The sequence below is a fragment of the Centrocercus urophasianus genome, unplaced genomic scaffold (assembly GCF_019232065.1).
Source record: "Centrocercus urophasianus isolate 14NV4802_14NV808 unplaced genomic scaffold, USGS_Curo_1.0 seq_27, whole genome shotgun sequence".
NCBI lineage: Eukaryota > Metazoa > Chordata > Aves > Galliformes > Phasianidae > Centrocercus > Centrocercus urophasianus.
The window spans coordinates 10,794,509-10,815,290 of NW_024884833.1; the positions used below are offsets into that span (position 1 = coordinate 10,794,509).

At 39.8% G+C, this 20,782-nt stretch overlaps 1 protein-coding gene across 2 annotated transcripts in view; it reads left to right on the plus strand.

The window, feature by feature from the left end:
* The window catches only part of TLE4 (TLE family member 4, transcriptional corepressor), a 99,056-nt gene that overhangs the window by 66,571 nt on the left and 11,703 nt on the right, over window positions 1-20,782 (plus strand). For both annotated transcript variants that reach the window (XM_042826788.1, XM_042826789.1), the window contains exons 9-10: window positions 19,556-19,675; window positions 20,241-20,294. In XM_042826788.1, the coding sequence (XP_042682722.1) occupies window positions 19,556-19,675; window positions 20,241-20,294 (174 nt within the window). The remainder of the gene's footprint in view (window positions 1-19,555; window positions 19,676-20,240; window positions 20,295-20,782) is intronic.

Genomic DNA, 20,782 nt, shown 5'->3' on the forward strand with positions numbered 1-20,782 from the left:
AGTGAGGCACTGCAGCCGGCCGGACGCTGCTTGTTTGCATACGAATATGAGCAGGCACAGCTGTACCACTGTTTTTCTGCCTCTCGAGAGGCAGCAAATGCAGCTGTGGGAGTTTCCCTAATGCGTGCTTATGAGTGAGTGGGTTGGAGGGGCGGGAGAAGGGAAGGATATCAACACGGTTTGTTCCTTTTGCTCTCAGGATAAGTGGTCTGCTGCAGCTTCTCTGTGCAGCAAAACTGGCATATTTCAAGCTAGTTTTTGTGAGGGCACAAAGCATTTTCTGTGCTGTATGATCCTTGTTAGGCCAAAGTAATGAGCAGTCATGATTTTGCTGAGGTTGTCCAGCTAGTGGTGTGGCACAGCTGTATGCAGCCAGGAGGTACCTACCAGCCGGGCAGCCCCAGAGGCTGGGCTGTGTGCGGGATGTGTGCTGTGAGCTTGGCTCTGGCCACACAGCTGGCTTGGCAGCCTTTGCAACTTTTTTCTGAGTCCTTTGCTTACTGTATTTCAATAACAAGTGGACAGACCATGTATATAAGTCATTGCTTGCATTGTGTTAAAAAGCCAGTGCTGAGAGCTAGTTAACATGAACCTTTACCACGTGATTTTGCAGTCGTGGGCATACTAGCAAATCCTTCTAATTGGCTTGAAGTAGTTACAACTGTGTTTTCAAATGTCTTGTCTCCTTTTTGTTTGCTGAATTTATATTATGCTCTACGTCTGTCACACCTCTATTTCCGGACTTCTTTTAAAAATACCGACCTACGATTTACTTTGACTCCGTAGGAAACAAATGTTTTTTCTTCCCTGCTTCGAGGAGTTTATTTCAACTACCTGCAGATATTATTTTGTAGTGAGCTTTGTTGTTCCATACTGCAAAATATGAGAGGAATTCTGAATAATGTTGAATGAATAATTTAGAAATAAGCCCTTTAAAATCAGTTAGCAGTAAGCCTTGTGGGGTGAGAGAAACCCATTTTCTGCTATTCCCTTGAAGTAAAGTGTCTTTCCAGTGCTCTGTCAGTATGCTCTGTCAGTAATTGGCGTCAGAGCAGGAAAGGCAGCTTGCTTTCAGTATAAAGACAGCCTGTCCAGGGTCCATTTGGTGCCTTTGTAAAAAGCACTGTATGGTCGCCACCTAGGTAGCTGGGAAGCTTTATGTCGCACCGCCGGGTATTTGAAAGCAATTAAGTATTTAGCAGGCCTTCTGTAGGACTCTTGTGTGCCACATGAAAGTTTTCTGCTAACTGCATTGTCTCCAGCGATGGCAGAGGTTGGATATGCCATTTTGGGGCTCTTCCTTCTCTGGATAAGGAAAGGGGGAAGTTACTGTGTGATACTCTCTCACCCCTGATCTTAGAGTATCTAGCGCCAGACTGTAGTTTTTTCTCCGGTTCGTCTGTGCAAGATGTAATCCTTTTGATACCAAGTGTTTTCTATATGCCGGTACCTCCCTGTTGTGCTTTTGGTCCCCATGAACCCTAAACCATTTCTTAGACGTAATTAATCGACTGAAGCAATGAAGGTACTGCTCTTAGAAGTAGTGATAAGCAATGTCAGTGTTGCAAATAGCGCTAGCTTGATTTATAGTAAAGCAATGGCTGGATTTATATTAGTAAATGTAACTGAAGCTGCCCGCCAAGCAGTGTGGGGCTGAAATGCCTTCAAACATCACCGCTGATCACGAAGTGACATAGCCACATCTGCTTAGTAGACAAGTGTTTCATAATTATTTTGGACAGGAATGGGAAGAAAATTCTTTTGTTTGGAAAGAGGTTTCTGTGTTGGCAACACAGAACTCCAGAGATTGTTACAGTGCAGTCACTCTAAAACTGTTTTACAAACAAAATATGTTACAGATCTTAATTACAAAAACAAGACTATGTGCTTTAATTTGACATCCAGACAGAATTTCTTTTACTGTTTTGCTAAATCTTAAAACTGCCAGGGATTCCTCTTTGGAATGCTATTCAGCATGCACAACTGCAATGGTAGATGTCAAAAATAAAATATTTATAAGTGTATTTGATACTATGTTCTGGTTCAAAATGTATATCTGTCCAACTCTACACTGTGATGTATATGTAAACTGGTCTTAGATGAAGCAGTTGTCCATATCCAGGCTTTTTCGTGAATAATTTCTAAAATTTACACAAGTACCACTTGTTAACTAATTTATCTGTTTTCTTAAAGCTTATAAATAGTATGTTAGCAATTGTGTGGTTATGACTAAATCCTACAAACCAAGAAATGGAAATTCTAAATGTGGCTGTTTCCTACCCCGAAGAGAAGTAAATGGAATGTTGTACTTAACACTTAAACTAGTGTTACAATGCATTGTGTTTACACTGCTCTCTGGAAGTGTAAACATGAACCCCGTGAAACCTCTGAAGTAAAGCACATGAGCATTCATCTTTGAGCTGAAGAGAAGAAAATACTAAAGTGGGTGATTAGTTAAGAGATGAAATGAGTAGTGTAAAAAGAGAGATGTGGGAATAAACGCATGACGCCTGCGTCCACCTTGCTGACTGCTGTGCTTATTTGTATCTGCAACTTACATGTTCTCTAGGCAGCAGCCCTGATTATGCTGTATAAAAATCAAGCAACTAATAGATGAATGTGTGCCTCATACTTTTATTTTTTAAACTTCTTTGCTTTCTGTATAGTAACAACCGAAAAAATGAGTAGGAAGGCATTAACCCTCTGAACATTACACTTTTCGATAGGTTTCCATTTTCCTCGTTATGTTCGAATTTGCCTAATGTTTCCTTTTCTCCTCTTGGACATCTGGTAGTTTCTGGGAAATATTTGAAGAGCCATCATTTAGTAGTTAACGGGGAAAGCCTTGAATAATTCAAACAACAAGTGATTAGGCAAGCACTTGTCTATCTAACTGAATTATTCTGCATGTTTGCTGAAGCAGTAAAGCAAGAGAACAGCATTTCCTTCTCTGGAGGGTTTACAGTGGTAGTATTGACCCGCCTAGTTATTGGGTTTCAGCCTTTTGTTGACACTGTTGTAAATGAAAGCAGCCTGGACGGGCACTGAGCAGCTGGGGTGGATAATTGTGAAGGATTCATGCTTGTTGCTGTTACCCCCAGTGTTTGTAGTGGGTTTGTTTGCTTTGACTTTTGTTGAACTGTTGACAAAAGCATTAGATACAAATGGGAACAAATAAAGTGTTGAGATGCCAGGAGGGGTTGGCAATGGTAGTGTTTTTTTTGTTTTGTTTTGTTTTGTTTTTGTTGTTGTTGTTGTTGCTGTTTTTTACTTAGATGGGGAATGTCGACACTTAACAGGATGGGAAATTGAAGGTATGTTCTCGGTTTGTGTGCTCCCCCTCCCCTTTTTCTTCCTTTCCTAACTGCTAAATATGTTTTGGCAAACACAGGTGAATAAAAGCAGAGCAGAGGCAATTTCACCATTGCCTTAACTCTTTGGAACCACATTTTTGAAGCTCTTTCTGAATGTGGATGTCTTGCTGGGCAAATCCAGCTTCTAGCATGAAAGGATTAAGTATGAAAAAGGAAGGAAGAAAAAAAAAAGAAAGAAAAGGAGGGGGAGGTAGAAGGGGGTAGAGTTGGGAAAAGAGAGGATTAAATAGAACGGTATACACTGAAGTAGTATAGCCAGCAAAATTGAAGTCATTTACTGGAACGCTTTTAATTTGGTTTAAACAAAATACTCTTTTGTATATTCAAATGGGGAGTAGCTCAGCTGTTGTGAAGCCAGAAAATTAATGGTATTTTTAGTGAAATAGCAAAAGCATGTCAACAACATAGCTGAGGATGATAATGTTGGCATTTTATTCATGAGGAATTATCAATGCAGGTTACTGGACAACACAGTGTGACTGGAATGACTGAGCACAGGGGGGAAGCGGCTGTCCTTCTGTAAGATGATTTCATTTTGCATTTAGTCTTTCAAGAAGAGAGGAAGGAGAGAGAAAGGAAGCATTTAAAAATAGGTGTCTGAGAGGCCTATCCTTGTGCTTTCTGGCTCCCAGAGTCTAACCTTTCTACCTCTGTCTGACTCACAGTTTTGTCACTGCTGCTTTTTTGCCAGCTGTCTTTCTTTTCAAGGCTGTCATGAGAGATGGCAAAGAATAGAGAGAGAAGAATAGAATTACTTTAGGATATCTTTGCTAAAAAGGCAGCTCTGGTCCTGGAAGATGTTCAAGCTTGTTCTAGCCATCTTGGCTCTGGGTTTTGTGCCTCAGCATTGTTTGTGTGGGACCCTTAATGCATTTAATATGTTGTGAAATACTGTGTCTGTCTGGTCATGAAGGAAGTTGGTGTATGGTCTGGAAGGTGTTAGCACTTAGCAAGAGAGATGCTTCATATTTGTTACTGCAGCTACAGCTTTCTTCTACCAATCAACCTTCAGGCGTTGTGCAGGTCAACTAGAAAGTGGAAAAAGAGTTCACAGGGGTGAAGATGCCACTACGGTGAAAGGAGACAATGCAGTTTTCTGAAGCATTCCTTGCCTCTGCTGCGGCCTGTGTGCCTGGTGGTATCTGAAGCACCCAGAGGGCTCGGGGCACTGAAGATGTCATATGCAAATATCTTTTGTTCCTTGTTTTCATGGAGCTTCAAGTTGCCCTCAAACCAAATGCTATAGTAGCAAGGTAATCACGGTGTTTATGGACAGACTTTGAGCAATCATACATGAGTGTTTTCTTGATTCTCCTTTGTTCTGGTTGCCATATTGTTCCTAGTCTCTTCACATTAACAAAAGAAGAGAAGCGCAAAAAGGGATAAGAAGAAATTGCCTTTTAATGCTGCCATTGCTGAGTTTTCTGTAACATGCAGTGTGTTTGTTGTGCCTAACTAGGGCCCTGTGGACGTCAGCAAGGAACATTTTGCCCAGATGTTAAATATTATCGGATCAGGGCCTGAATTTGTTATTAATCCTACAAATATTAAAAGAAAGTGAAGAAATATCAAGCTATTTCAAGCAGACATGTACTGGGAGTGGTGTTACTGTAAATATCAGCTTGTGCATGATGAATCCCCAATTCTTTTTGTCTCTCTCTTTAGGGAATACTCTTTAAGAATTCTGCAGGGGGCTGAAGAAATTCTTATAGCAAATTTCAACCCTGAAAAAAGGAAAAATGAGAAATCTCTGAGAAGTAGAGATTTAAAGCCCAGTCAAAACAAGTATGTCCCATAATCATCTCTGCACAGCATTTGGAAAATCCAGTTTTGAATCATCTAAATTATGCAGAAACTCAGAAAAATAACTCATGAGTGTTCAGTGGCATTGCCTGGATGGTTTTTAAAGAAACTTTGGATAGTTTTCTGATTTCATGTGGAATGCATTTTTCTCTCTACTTTATCAAAGAAAGTTAGCTGTTCAGGCTAATCTTCTTTGCTTATGGACTTGTAAGAACGGCCCCCTAAGAATGGCCCCAAGCTGTTCTTTAGCAGGAGAAGGCGGCAAAAGTTTTTGGAAGCTGAGACCTGGGAGCAGGAAAGTGCTTCTGGAAGGAATTTGGGTTGGAGTAACAATAGTTATTAATAGTGATTAGAGGAGCAAGAAGGGAGAGAAGTGGCATATTGTCTAAACTGAGATTGAATTAGAACTTATCCAGTTCACAAAGTGATTGTGCATTATGCTGCAAGATTTGTTTTATATAAACTGGCATCAAATGGTAAGAAAGTGAAGTGCTAAGGTGTCCAGATAGAAATAAGCGGAGATGGAAAATACCATTAAATAATGTTGTGGTTTAACTCAGCAGCCAGCTCAGCCAATGGCTCACCATACACAGACCAATAGCTAGCCTGTCCCCAGGCTGCCCCCAGCCGCAGCCAACTTCCCACAGTTTGAAGTTTTCTTCACATGTGTCTGCATACAGTGTGGAATATCTCTTTGACTGGTTTGTGTCAGCTGACCTAGTTCTGAACCAGGGGGCTCCCCAAACACCCTTGCTGGCAGGACCGTACATAAAGTTGAAATGTCTTTGGCTCCATACAGCACTGCTCAGCAACAACTAAACCACTGATGGGTTATCAACTGGATTTTCTCCTAAAGCAAAGATATAGCATCATACCAGACACTATGAACTAAAAATCGACTTGTCCTAGATGAAAACAGGACAAAACTGTGAAACAGAGAATGGTTATAGAAGATTGACAGAGATACAGTGCCCTATATTGGCTATGCACAACCCTTCAGCACAGAAGGTCTTACTGGCAGTTTGCCGTGAGCCTGGACTGCACCTATTTTGCATATCATTTACATTAGATTTTAATCAGATAAATGCACACTGTTTGTTTTTCATACTTATGGAGCGCTGTAAGTGCAGACACAGCATAGCACAAAGCAATGAAAGACTGTATTTGGTAGGGTATAGGAAGGAATGATGATGAGAATGGCTCTGTGAAATTAGAGGTTTATCTGACATCTAGCTGTCTTGGATGTGGGTGGCCTTATGTGTTCTAAAGTATAGATCTGAGTTTTGTAAGCAGCTGCAGGTTTGACTTTATTCACCTTTCAAATGCATAAGTTTAATTTGAGGAAAATAATTTCAAAGACAAGTCTGCAGATAGCAGATTTACTGGTTAATTTTATTAACCATGGGTAATTTAAAAACATGTACACACAAAAAAATAAAACAAACCAACAGTAAACAGCAGTATATTCTTCCTGAAATTGTGGAGTTATTTATTTATTTACATATCAGATTTTTGTTTGTAGTTTAGATGGTTAGCTTTATGTACAATACAGAAATGTTTCCTCTTTTCAGTTTCCTGTGTCTTCACAATACAGATTTATACAAACTAAGATGGGCTAAAATTATTGTAGACCAGCTAGTTGCTGGAGTTTGATATAGAGAAGCTGTTAAAGTATTTAGATTGCTGTAGTAATGTTGGTATTGATACAAAGAAAAGTGATTTTTTTTTTTGTACCCTCCCTCATTTGTCCATTTCAGTGTGAGATATTAATGAACCCATCCCTGTTAATACTGGAGAACCTCCAAATCTTCAACACACCATTGCTCTCAACAATCTCTATAAGGGAAGGAAAGTCTCTGTAGATTTCACAAATAATCTCTACCTTACAGATAATGAACTGAGGCATGAAAAAGCGTAATTGACTTCAGCCAATCAGATAAAAGAGCGGAGTACTGAGCCTAGATTTCTCAAATGTAAAGCACAGCTTTCTATCTTCCCCAGTTTTAGTTTCTTGCTCAGGCATTAGCATTACCGTGTGATCCATTTTTATATAATTTTTCTGTTTAAAATCATCTTTGCATTGAGTGCCATTGTGGGCAAAAATATGCATGCTTCCTTCTGGTCATAGCTCTTGTGGCTTAGTTTGCCAGCTCAGTCCTTTGGAGCTTGTTCCAGTTTCTGTTGACGATCTAGGCTCTGTCCATTTTTTTCAGAAAGGTTTTTTCAGAAGCTTTGGCTTAACTCTCATCCTTCCTTGAGGTTTTTTGCATTGTACAGATCCTTCAGGACTGCTTGGGGCTGTAGATATAGCAGGATGGGCAGAAACCTAGTTCAGTGTTGGGAGAGTTGCAACACTGCGCTCACATTACTGAGGCGCAGCATGTATAGGCTGTGGTGTGAGATGCACTAGCACTGAGACCCATGGCTTGCACTGACCCGACTTGGTAGTGCATCGCTGCCAGCATGACTCAAGCAGCTCACCCCTGTGCCTGCTGTTCTTCCCTTTTCTTCCAGCCTCGTGCTGTGTTCTCTGGGCTGTGCTGCTTCATGTGTGCAGGGCAAGATTCCCCAGCTGTGCATCAGGGTTGGCATGGCGTGCTGCTGCCAACATAGGATGCTGCACAGCTTCAGGATTCTCCCTCATTTCCTCTGGTGCAGTTGCAGAGGGAGCAGCCCCACAGGTGAATGTGATTTTCGTTGGTAGTGAAAACTCCCTGTGGGAATTCATGTAGTCAGAGAAGAAGTATTTCCATCTGCAGGCTGGAGCTCGGAATACAATTGCGCCTGCTGTGAAAGAGCTTGTTACATTTTCTCACTGTAAGAGCTCCATCTGGTGCTCTAGGTGTCTTTAAATGGAAATTTACATTTACTGTCAAAACTGAAGTCTACACGCAGTATTCAGTCTGATGATCTTACCAGTCACAACAAATGCTAAAAGCGCCTCCCTCCCCTCCACCTGCTGATGTACGGGGCAAGGACAGATAGTGGAATCAAGGAAAATGGACTTGATATATTGATATTTATCCTCTAATTTCAAGAAGTAGTACTGAAGCTTTGTTTAAAGATTTGAGATTTTCTTTGAGGAGAACTTAACTGAGGTTGAGGAAGGTGGTATTGCAGAGGAGCAGAGTGTACTCTTGCTCAAGCAGCCCAGGTATTGATTGGTGAATAGTGGCATGACTTGCAGTTCAGTTTCTTAAATACTAGCAAGAGAATTGATGGCAGCACTCTGTGTACCTGGTGAAAGGACCCCACTCACTCATGCCCTGTTTTGATACCAAAGTTGAAGCTGTTATGTGCAGAAATCATAGTAATAGTCAAGTTATGCAGTAGGGGTCAGGTTAGTAGTATGATGTCTTCTGACTTGTAAAGTCACAGTCTTGGCACCTACTAAGGAGGACGGATTCACTGACAAGCTACTGCAGTGTGGGATCTAATAAAATTTCCCAACTGAGAAACCTATTTTACAAGTTGGAGCCAGGCATTCTTATATACCTCTCCAACACTTCTTGCCTCCTCACTGTCTAGCTGCTTCAGGTCCTATCAGGATCACTTTTTACAACTAAAACAGTTCCTGGCTGTGAATAGAAGCAAGCCACTTGTATAGGTGTCCAGTAACGCGTGGGTGTTAGTTTTTAGCCTGGTCCAAAGCCAGAATAAAAAGTCATTACAGGAGTGGATGTTGGGTACAGGAATTTCCCATGCTGCAGTAACTTGAGGAGGCTTTCTTTTAACTCTGTCATTTCTGGCTTTATAGCACTCCTTTGGCCTTTGATCTCTGTTCTTAATTGGCTCACGGGGTGGTTATTTACAGTCAACAAGGAAAGTACCTTGAACTTGTCATTTTAATAAACTTGTTATTTGCCAGCTTCTCCAGAGGCATCCCAAATGGAAATAAACATCTTTCGTTTTGTATTCTAAGTAAATTTAAAAAATGGTTTCCTAGACAACCTTGATGAAACGCCAACTTCTTCGCAGATCAGAACCCACACTGTAGGTATTGTTGTCTCCATCCCTTCTGGGTAATTTGTACACTGCAATAGTTTGTTTTGAAACATGTCTGTTGTTCTTTAAAATGTATTTAATACTAGATTAGAAAACACAAAACTTTTTTTTTCCTTGTTTCTGCTAGCTCGTTTCTAAACCTTTTAAAATAAAGAGCTTGAGCATGTATGGTATTTTAAAAAACCTTTCATGTGATGTTTTAAAAACAGATCAGTTTCGGCATTAAAATGTTAGGAATTCAGCCAAGAAAAATTCTTCTTGGCAGAGTGTATGGGGGTGTACTGGAGAGAGATTTTTTCTTTTTTTATCCTCTAGCCTGAATTAAAAATGTATTGGCTGCTCGTTGCTGACATCAAACCATTTCCAGCTAGCCTGGTGTTTGTATTTGATTGTGCTTTTAATGTTTAAAAAATTAACAGCGTGACCTGTCTAATATAAATAATGAAATGCCCAGAAAAATATAAGCTACTGCTTCTCTTGGCAGAACTCTACGATGTTCTGAAATTGTAATGCATCTAAAAATCTGGCAGAAGAACAGTGTGTTTTATTTTCTGTCTTCTAAGTAGGTGCTGTACGTATAATGTGTTATTATATACCGATGTAACTGCTTTGAGGCTGACTGCAGGAAGCGTGCCTTGCTCTATCCATTCCATTTACCAAAATCCTTGATTTGAAAAATGAGTTTGAGGACAGTTATTTTTGCAACCAGCTGAGGTCCTGATTCAAGGTAGCATGCAGTAGGCATCCAGAGTTCAGCACATAAATACGTTCTTCTGATTTCTTTATCTGCCTTGTGACTTTTCTGAGATCAAAGTGTGTGCCTCAAATCTGGCATCTGCTCGAGTGCTTTCCTGAATAGGAAATGGGATAATTTCCTGAACAAGAGTCTTGGGAACACAAGTAAGTAAGTGTGGATGAAGTGAGGCAAAAATAAAGGGCTTGGATGTTATTTGGGCAGAGAGGCGAACAGTAGTGTTCAAAGATGTCATTCTGGAAAATATTTTTATAGATCGTTGAGAAAATGTTTTGCTTCAGAATCAGCATGAACTGGAATTTTCAAATATTTAATAGCACCCAGCCATGTTTTATCCACCTGCACAATTAAAAGACTGGTTGAATCATGAATATTGTTTTCATTGGGTACTTAGCAGTAGGTCTGGCTTCCTTAATCATACAGAGTACTAGAAAAGGCTGAAGCATATTTAGGATTTTCAGACATAGCACAAGATCCAGCACAAGAAGAAATGAGCAAATTGGCAGCCTCTGAGTTAGTACCTGAGATAAACATGAACGTTTTTCTGCTGATCAAAACAGTGTTGAAGTAATATTTCTGTTGCCATTTAGGGAGCTTTTTGGGAGGACTGAAAATCAGGGGAAGAAATGAAGGAAATAAGAAAGTGTGGAGAAAGATCTCTAGTGGTATCACTGAAGCATTGCATAAAAACCACCATTTGCTTTTCCTTATTGTCTCCTAGGTCACATATGCAGCAAAGCATCTTTAAAATACTTCTTAGACAAACAGGCAGAATGAAAAGAATAAATTCACACATACAGATACAGTGGAAAAAAGCCAGAAATGTGAAAACTCAAACAGATGCCTTTGCCAGGGATATAACCTGTATTAAATGGAACCAAAACTAAGAATGTGAGTAACTGGGGCAAAGTACCTGATCTGGACAGCAGCTGAAAGCGACTAAATGGAATGTGCCATGAGGCTGACTTCAGACATGATCTCTGTGGTTTTTCACTAACAAAAAAGGCTAATTAGTGCCAGATTATATCCTTCTGGTCAAAGTGAAGGGTTAGATAGAGAATGTAAATCCCAGGAGAAAGTAGTTAGGACCCGTCACGTGGAAAGTGAATCCACTTAGCTATCCCCAGAGAAGATAAAGCTTAAAACCTTATCGTTATTACTTTACCATGGAAAATTAAGGGGGGGGAGAGTAGGTGTGTGTATTTTTACCTCCTAACCTCGGTTGCTAGTACTGATGATATTTTTTATAGCCCCTGTGGCTTCAGCCACTGCAGGGAAGTGTTCATGTTCAGCTTGGCTCAGTGCCGCACAGTCCATTTTAATCACTGTGCAAAGTGAAAGGATAACAGTTTTACTGTGGTGCTCAGTCTGAGAAAGGGCTCAAAGCAATAGCTGACTGTTCTTCAGGGGAATTTCTTGATTCTTACCTATATTTTTTAACGAATTATAAAACATACTGACACAGGCCTTTAATGGGTATCATAAAACATTCCCTCTTTAGCGTTTTCTTACTGTTCTGAAACTAACCAAATTACCTTGTGTGCTCAGTTCAAATTCAGCTGCTGTGGAAATATAATTAGTGTTAATATTCTAGAGATATACTGGATGTTGGGAATTTTCTTTGTGCATCCATCACTAGCTTTTGAAGAAAGCTCGGGGAGTGCCACTGCTTTTCCTCGTGTTGTGGCATGCCACTGAATCAAAACCTGTAATGCAGGCTGGTGGTTATCTGTCTCTCTTTCATGGTGGTGAGCCCACAATTAAATTGCTGCATTGAATGCTCTGGCTGGTTGAGCTTTTTCTCTTATCCTGAGATTGCATGCTCTCCCCTGCTCATTCTCACTAGTTAACTCCCAGTACTCTCCTCTCTTTTTCTGCTTCTGTTTTGCTACAGCTTCTCAAACTGTTTCAGGTCTCCATTGAAGGAAATAGCATGAGAGATCGGTAATTGGAACCCCTAATAAATATTTGAGGAGAGCGGAGCTGTAGTTCTGTGTTTCCTTGGCACAGCTCTCTTCTTATGATTTCCAAAGCTGACTGTATTTACCCACAATCCTTCTCAATCTCTAACTTACTGGCCTTTGACCCCTCTGTTTCAGTGTCTCATTTTGGTTGAAATAATATTTAAGATTTTGTATTATGTGATGACTGATAAGAAGGCTTGTCTCAGATTTTGGCATTCATTTTCCAAAACGCTAGCAGCAGAATTTACCCTGTCTGGTATCATTTTTGCGCTTGTGTGCATTGGTTGTTCAGGAGCATTTACCTGTTCTGACGTGATTAGGTACAGAACTCCTTTGCAGCCTGTATGTGCCCTGGGGCTCCCACCCTCTGTATTCCCTCTTCCAGCTGTAACTCTGTTTTAACGTCTTGTGTATCTTTTCACTCTGGCCTACTCACCTGCTTTTCTGTATGCTGAAGATTGTGGTCTTTGGGATCTGTTCAAAGGGAAGGAGGCTGAAGTGAGGGACGGTGAGTGGGAAGTGGTGAATTGCTTTGCGGATTAAGGGGGAGGATGTTTGACAATGCCTGTGTTGTTTATATCATCAATTAAATTCAATATTTACGAGTTGGCAGATGAGGACAAGAGCTGGCTTGATGGTAAATGTAATCTGTGAACTTTGAAGCTTTTGTAAACATAGCAGAAGTGTTTAACTCCTTTTGCTACCCATCTGTTACTTTTACTTTTGTTCCCTACTTAAACCAGGACGTTAGTTCAAACTGTCCTGCTTACCAAAGGATGCTTGTTATTCTTGCCGCACTCCTTGATTTCACTACCTTCATATGCTTGTGCTAAGATACACTTCAAGCTAAATCTATGTTTCCTTTTCTGCCTCATAGCTATGCTCTTCTGCTGTTTCACTGCTTGTACTTAAGCCACATTGGTTCTTCTTGCTATGCGTTGACCCTCATAGTGTCAGCAGTGATTAGGCCTTACACATGTTATGCCCTCAGCCAGTGATTACTGAAGAAGCTGTATTTTAAAAGATTTATTGCAAAAATCTGTCTGTGAAAGGCTAGCCTTTCTGTTGCTTTAAACACCTCCTTTTCTTGCCACCACTGTGCACCTGGACACCAGGAGGGACCAAAGAAACAGCAGCACACGCTGGTAGGATTATATGTCAAAATTGCCAGGCATCTCCAGCTTCTGCTGTGTGGACTGTGCAGCTTATAGTAAGTTGATAAGTGTATCATGTTAAAATACATGACTGGAATTAACATGCAAATGGTAGTGTTTTATCGTTCTTTGTAACACTCGTTTTATCTGGACTTCAGTGATTTTGATAGATGAAATATCACATTGGTGCCACCAGGGCAACCACATCACCCATGTAAACAGATATGTGGATATTTTAAAAGAAATTACAAGCGCATAAACGTGATGTATGCACATAGGTGTATTTTGATTCATGTGAAACTTTTGAGAACACTTGCCTTTTGGAGACAAACTGCTCAGCCTATACATCTTTTTACTCTGGGCTTCTTTGTGGCCAATTCATTGCTCATGAAGCAGCGTTGCACATCTAGACTTTGAAGGAGTTTTTTTGACACTCTTATTCACTAATTAACTTCTTTAATTTTGCAATTAATGACATTAATTAGTGGATAAAAATGCAATATGAAACTTCAAAGTTTGCATTTTAATCATAGTTTGTATTAAAAATAATTATTGTACCCATGATTACTAAGTTCAGTTCACTTAGCTCAGACAGAGTCACGTGATATTAAAAGTAGCTTTGTTCTGCCTTTCTGAGCTAGTTAGTAGCATTCTTCACCAACAAGTACTGAGACTTTATCCAGTATCTGTAAATGCAAATGCAGAGAGAAGGCAGGGAACGAGACAAGAAAGTCAGTTTGATCTTGATGCGGCAGACTGGGTGTTGGGTTTCATGTTGGCTATATGGAGAAACAAGTCGGAAATGAGCAGTAAAAACATTTTAAAGGTTCGCTGCCACTGATAATATCTGTGGGAACAATAATTGGCTACCAGTATCCTTATTTGATGAGCTCATTCTGGGCTGTATCAGTATTCAGCTGACTGAATAAGGGCAGCAAAGGAAGAACATCAGTAAATTAAAGCAAATAGTGGAAATTCATTTGGGGTGGCATGGATACTGGAATGCAGTAGTGGTAATAATAAGAACAGAAATGTGTAGTAAATGTGGAGGTATGGGTGACCTCAGGAATGCAGCCCTGTAGAAATACACCATATGGTACCTACAGAGCAGCTTACAGCATTTTCACACCATCTCCTTTAGTTTAATAAAAAATATGTGCATACGGAAGTATGGAAACAAATGCATTTTTTAAACAGATGGGTATTCCCTTATAGTTGAAGCCATGCAGAAAGCCTACTATGTGGGAGCTGTTTAGTTGCATTTTTGGTTGTTTTCTTTTTCCTGGCTGTGTGGTGGTGGCCTTGGCAGACTGCTGGGCAGCCTGCTTTACCATTTCACATAAGAGGCGAGGAGGGTTCCCTGAAGGCTTCTACTTGCGCTCATCTTCAGAAATAGGAGGGGCAGAACTTTACAGGAAACTCAATGGCCAGTGAGGTTTTCTTCCACGACGTCCGCATGGTCACCATTCTTGCTGTGGCTTGATCTGGTGCAGGCTGTAGCCAAAGGGATAGTGTGTGACTGCTGCACGTCTGGCTCTGTGCTGGGGCACTGCGTGTGGTCCTGCTTCCGTGTCTCAGTAGTGACCTAGTGGAGGCGGCACTGAAATGGCAGCTGAACAACTAACTGAATGGAGTGGCTTAAAGGAGGAAGGCCAAGAAGGCAGGACCTTCAGCCTGAGAAGGAGAAGGGTGAGAGAGGATGTATTTGAAGCTTACAAAATGGCAAGGCACGCCTAAAGCAGGGCTGAATTCACTCGCTCCATCAGCACTAGATTTAGGGGAAACTTGATGAAGTGCATGGAAGACTGAATTTAAAAAAAAGAAAGTTCTCTTCAGAGAACAGATGTTCTGAAGCTTTCTGTCTTAAGAGGTGGCAGAGGCAGCTTCAGATGGGCGGATGAGACAAACCCAAAGGCCAAGCAGTTTGCCAGTTAATTCTGAGAGCAACAAGCAGGGTGGTCTCCATGCAGCAGCCCGGGGTGCTGGGAGAGCTGGAGGGAAAGGGCAGAAGCCAGTGCCCACCCAGGACAAGACAATGCCTTTGTCAGATCTCTGGCAGTTGTATGTCCATGTGTAATGTTGGCACCAACTGTCCAACCAAGCAGCATTGCTGTCCGGTCATCACTGGGCTGTAATACATATTGTATCCATTTTTATAGTTTCTTTTGTACTTCCAACAGACTTTATAACATCAATAATGTCATTCAGGTAATTATGCTGTAATTGACCTTAGGGTTGAGCATCCTTGGCTTTTACTGAAGTTTGCTTAATACTTCAGGATGGTCAATTATATCATAATCCCACTTTGTTGGCAACGATTGTTTTAATTATTACACTCCAAATAGATCATTTTAGCAGTAAGGGTACACTGGGGAATGGTCATATTCATGAATATTTTAAAGAGTTACCAGCTTTTATTGTGGGGGAGGGCTTTTCATCTTGCCATCTCTAGTCATTACTTTTAACACTGATTCTATTCAGTTATAATTTAGTCTGCTCAGGCCAGGTCTTCATCTGCAGAAGTGAGCATATGAATAGCTGGGGTTTACAGGATTTGAGAGCAGTTGGAAGACTGCACAATCTGACCATATTGATTTATTTTTTTTCTTTTTTTCCCTGCCATTACAGCATGAGTCATCTTTATTAATGTAAGTAACTTCAGTGGAAGCTGGAGTTAAAATGGTGACTTCAGTACCTCAGCTTTCTCTTTTTCCAGGCAGTCTCAAGTATTAATTATACCAAGTAGAAAGTGAGGATGGTGATGTTTGCCTTGTTACCAGTGATAATTTTATGGCTCAGTAAGAGGCTTATATTGCCCTCTTTATGATCATTTAATTTGTTCCTGTGTGGCATTGATATTCCACCAGGGGAAGTACCCTGTGAGTGTTATAGAGAAGATGCACTGCTTTTCTCCATTTGGAGTTGTGAAACTCTGAATGGCCTTCATGGTAGGCAATCTTTTTGTTTAACACTGTGCTCAGTACTGCCTGGAATACACAGTAAGGTATACCGTGCCATGTTTTACGGTCTAGTGCAACAAATACTGTGGATCCAGCACTAGAAACAAACTATGTCACTTCTTAAGCCAATTATGTGAAGAAGGCAGTATGCTCAGCCTTTTTATAAATGTATCTGTTCAAATGTTTTTTGTCAGCGTTTTGTGATGTATTTAACATGAATAAAAATGTCCTACCTAAGCAGAAAATGAAAAACTGGTACATTCTGCTAAAAAGGAAAATGAATGTAACCCACTTTCCCCAAATAATATTGTTTCCTATGTCTGATCTAATTATTATATGTGAGCAAACTCTGTGTTGGTTAGTAGGAAAATGCTACTCTTTCTAGTAGATTAATGTTTTTTGTTGAAGAGAACAGCAGTGTGAAAGACTTATTTCTCTATAAATTTCCATAGTCACTAGAATAAGGACTCTGGCCCATTAAGTTGCTGCCTGCCAAAGCATAATGCTGAATCTTTTAATTTGTCTCAGTAGCCATTTTCCTCCCATTTCTTAAAGGCAATATTAGGACAGCACTGATGTTTTAATCGAGAAACAGTGCAGAATCTGGTGAGCTAAGTGGTTCGCTTCAGTGGTTGTTGCCTCACAGCTTGCAAATATGAAGAATTGGAATACATCGATTTGCAGACATGGAAACCAGAAAGTGTGTGGGTACAGGGTTAATATGTAAGAATTTGATGTCAGTGGAAGCCATGAAGACATTGTTGCACCCCATATATAGATAGATCCTTACAGATGTACTAGTAACCTGAAAAGCAAGAATGTTTAATTTGTTGAGTAGTAATTGGCTTTTTAGATAAAATAATGTTAGTCCAAATTCACTGGCCAAATTTCGGTTTGGCAATTGAGATTCTAATGCTTCCTTTCACTCCACTGATTTGCTCACTCTCCCCATCAGCTATCATTAGGTTAGTTGTCAACATTTTTTCTACAAATGCCAGGTGGGATACCGTATTTTCATATCAGAATCAAGTCTGATCCATCTTTGAAGCAGTAAAACCATTAAGCAGTGTGCATTGCTCCAGTGCCCAATGTGGTACTCATCCTTTATGTGCTGGAGATAATTAACTACTTTATCATTCTAGTAGGAAGCTTTAATTTATTACTTTATTAAGCAGTGAAATCAAAGATTAAAATGGTATCTGTAGCACATAGCTAACTAGATTGTGAAAAATGAAACTATATAGTTTCAAATTCATGAAAATAAGTATTTCTATTTAAATAAGTGCAGTAATTTACTTTAATTCTTCAGACATCAGTCTAATTTGTAGTTTACTGGTGATTATTTTTCTTCGTTTTAAAGTAATTTGCTTTCTGTAGGGTGAAGTTGAGAAATAATGAATTGAATTCACATTACAAGCTACCGCCTCCCAAATTATAAATTAATATAAATGTAATAGGAGTCTGCTATTAAAATCTTTTGCAAAAGACTGTGCTATATCATTGCAGTAAACAAATACATTTTTCAAGCTATCAGTTCATTTAATACTGTGTTTATACTTAGCCTCTATTTTTAAGGATTCTGTGCTTATTGTCACTACTGTCTCCAAATGCCTTAACATGCATTTTCTCTTCAGAGCAAGCAGTAGCATTTTTAATTTGTCATTTACAGTGTAGCAGTTGATTAATGATCTACTTTAAAGCTAAACCATTGAACATGTTTTAAGATATTCTTTTCTCAGGGTAGGAAATCCATGTATGCTGCCAAAAGGAGAAAGAGGGAGGGAAATGAGAAAGACACAGGCAGTGCTCAGCACTGGCTTTTCACTAAAATTTGTTGTTTCTACTCAGGTAAGGAATCAGCTTATGCTTTTACTCAGAAGGATAAATAACAGTCACCAGTTAAGAAAGCTGAAGATCTTTTTTCAAATTCTACCACTCATTAATCTGAGCTACTGTTGACAAGAACTGGAAATTTTAAAGAAGTGGCAGCTGGGTGTCCAGGCAAGGAGAAACGTTCTGTTATGTGACTTGAGCAATGACTGCATCTTAACTTGTGGTTAAGTGTTCTTAATTATTGCCAGAAGTTTGTGGTATAGCATGTTGAGGAAATAAGACATTCAGTAACAGCAATGGAACAGGAGTTGCAGAGCATAAATGCTGACTTCTGGGGTTTGTGTTCCTGGTGATTGTGATAAAATATACTTACGGAGGCATGCAGTTAACCCTCAAACCAGAGTGCTGTACTATACAGCTATATTGAAGAACAACAAATTATTATAAGACATGGAAGAAAATCTCAATGCCAGTGTTTTCTGCATGTGCAAGAGGGTCTAAAATCCAGCAGTAAGGACTTCTTTAGTTGTTCCCCTCAACATCTTACGTAAGGAGAATAGAGAGATGCAGACAGCCAGCAGGGTTTAAACTGAGGATTATTTTCATCTTCATACCTGTCAGTTCCAATTCTGCAAAATACCAGAACACATCCTTAGTTATGTACATTCAACCATTGACTTCATTGTGAGATAAAGCTTAGTGTCTGGTTAAATGCTTTCTTGAGTTAAGGCCAAAAGCTGCTGCTGCTGCTAAAATCAATCCCAGAAGAAATTTTGCATCTTTCATTACTTCCTTGTTTGTGTATGAACATACAGGCTCCACCAAGCTCTGGAAATATGTTAGGATTTGATAAATGTCATCTTGATTGTTTAAAGAAGTAGAGCAGAGTTGCTGAATGACAGCGCCCAAAGTGCAAATTACCTTCCATTCTTTCCCATCCCATAAGTGTGCTCTGTAACCGTCATTAATAAGTGATGTCCACAGAATAGCGGAAGACTTCCCTGAGCCACTGCACTGTATTCCTGTCCTGCAGGCACAACTGGAAACTGTAAAAGCCGTTGGACTAAAATGAGTACAGAGAAATTCTTTACAGAGAGAATGGTGAGGTGCTGGAACAGGCTGCCCAGAGAGGTTGTGGATGCCCCGTCCCTGGAGGTGTTAAAGGCCAGATTGGATGGGGCCATGGGCAGCCTGATCTAGCTGGGGAGGTTGGTGGCGTTGCGTGTGGCAGAGGAGTTGAAGATTCATGATCCTTGAGGTAACTTTCAACCCTGGCCATTCTATGATTCTGTGATTCTGTCTTAGCTTGAACCGTCTTTGTTCTTCTTGTGATTTCTGCAGGCATATACGTACACACTTCTTCTGGGAGGTCAGTATTGATTTAACCATGCATATTTATACAGGAAACAAGCCAGAAAGTATTCACAAAATGGTCCAAAGTAGCTCTACATTCATCTTACTAATACTGCAGATATCAACTCCTCCATGTAAACTGATCTCTTTTATTTGTGTCTCTTGCAGTGCACTGGGCACTTTTAACACAAGAAACTTGCTGGGTTGCTATTGCTGATTAAAACCCAAAGTGCTGTCCTTAAGAACAGCTCTAAATCATCTTGCTGGGTTAAGTTGTGTTGAGGTAATTTGACAGAAAAAGTCCTGTTTGGAAGGAGCATCTGATGTGTTTTCTTCATCTCTTTTCAAAAAGCAGAGCTCTTCTGTATCTCCCTCAGCCAGTTTCAGAACAGCAGAAAAGCACAGAAATTCGACAGATTATTCTTCAGAGAGTAAAAAACAGAAAACAGAAGAGAAGGAAATAGCAGCTCGTTATGTGAGTAAAAAATTACATTCTGTACTGTTAAACTTAAATGTTCCTTTATAATTTCACCCATTTCCTACTGCATAACTAATTTTAAAATTGATTTTAGGATTCAGGATTTTACTATGTTCTTACTGTCTGTACCTACCATTTACAGTGGTTGGAAGGCTTGTATGTGTAGGATTGATAGCATTTTTGATGACATAAATAAAGAACATGTGGAAGGCAGTGTATGAGGATAGAGCATTAATTAGGCTGGGACTTGATAAATTTGCGGTCTAGCTTGTCTCCACTTCTTGGTGCAGTGCAACTTTGGATGAGGATTTTCATTCTCTGTTTTATCCCCTGATCTGAAAACCTATCTGGGAATAATACTGCAGCTAGTGAAATCTTTCAAGGAGAAGCACTGTAGGTGACCAAAATAATGCAGTTTTATTCCTGGATAAATCTTGGTTTAAAAACAGGCTATATTACGTAGTTGTGAGCAGCTTTCCATTTCTTTCACTTATTTTTTCTTTTTACTTAGGAAACTCAGGGTATTAAATATGTATTTTTTACACATTGTGTCTTATTGCAGGACAGTGATGGTGAAAAGAGTGATGACAACTTGGTAGTTGATGTTTCCAATGAGGTACACAGAATGTTTTTGCTTGTTTTTTGTTTTTTGGTGTTTTTTTTTTTCATTTGTTTGATTGTTTAGGCGGGTTTTTTTTTTGTTGTTGTTGTTGTTGTTGTTTTTTTACCTTACAGTAGTGGGGGTTAGATGGTGGTGTCTTCAATACTATCTATGTATTTCGGGTGTGAATAAGATTACAGTCTTTGCCTTCATAAGAGAGCCAGCTTGAGGGAGTCCAATCATGTCTCTCTTTAGGATAAAAAACAGATCTGTAGCACTTATTTGTACAAAAGACATTTTTTGTTACTTGTACGTCCCAAAAGTGTGCTCTGAATCCAGCCCAGTTCAGCTCATAAATGGTGTTTTCTTTCACTCTGGTCTTTACTTCTTTTGTGAATTTATCAGGTCTGCCACATGCCTCAAACCTTTCTAGCTCAACACTTAAAGAATGAGACTTAATTTCCTATTTCAGTATCCACAGACTTCAAACATCATTTTTAATG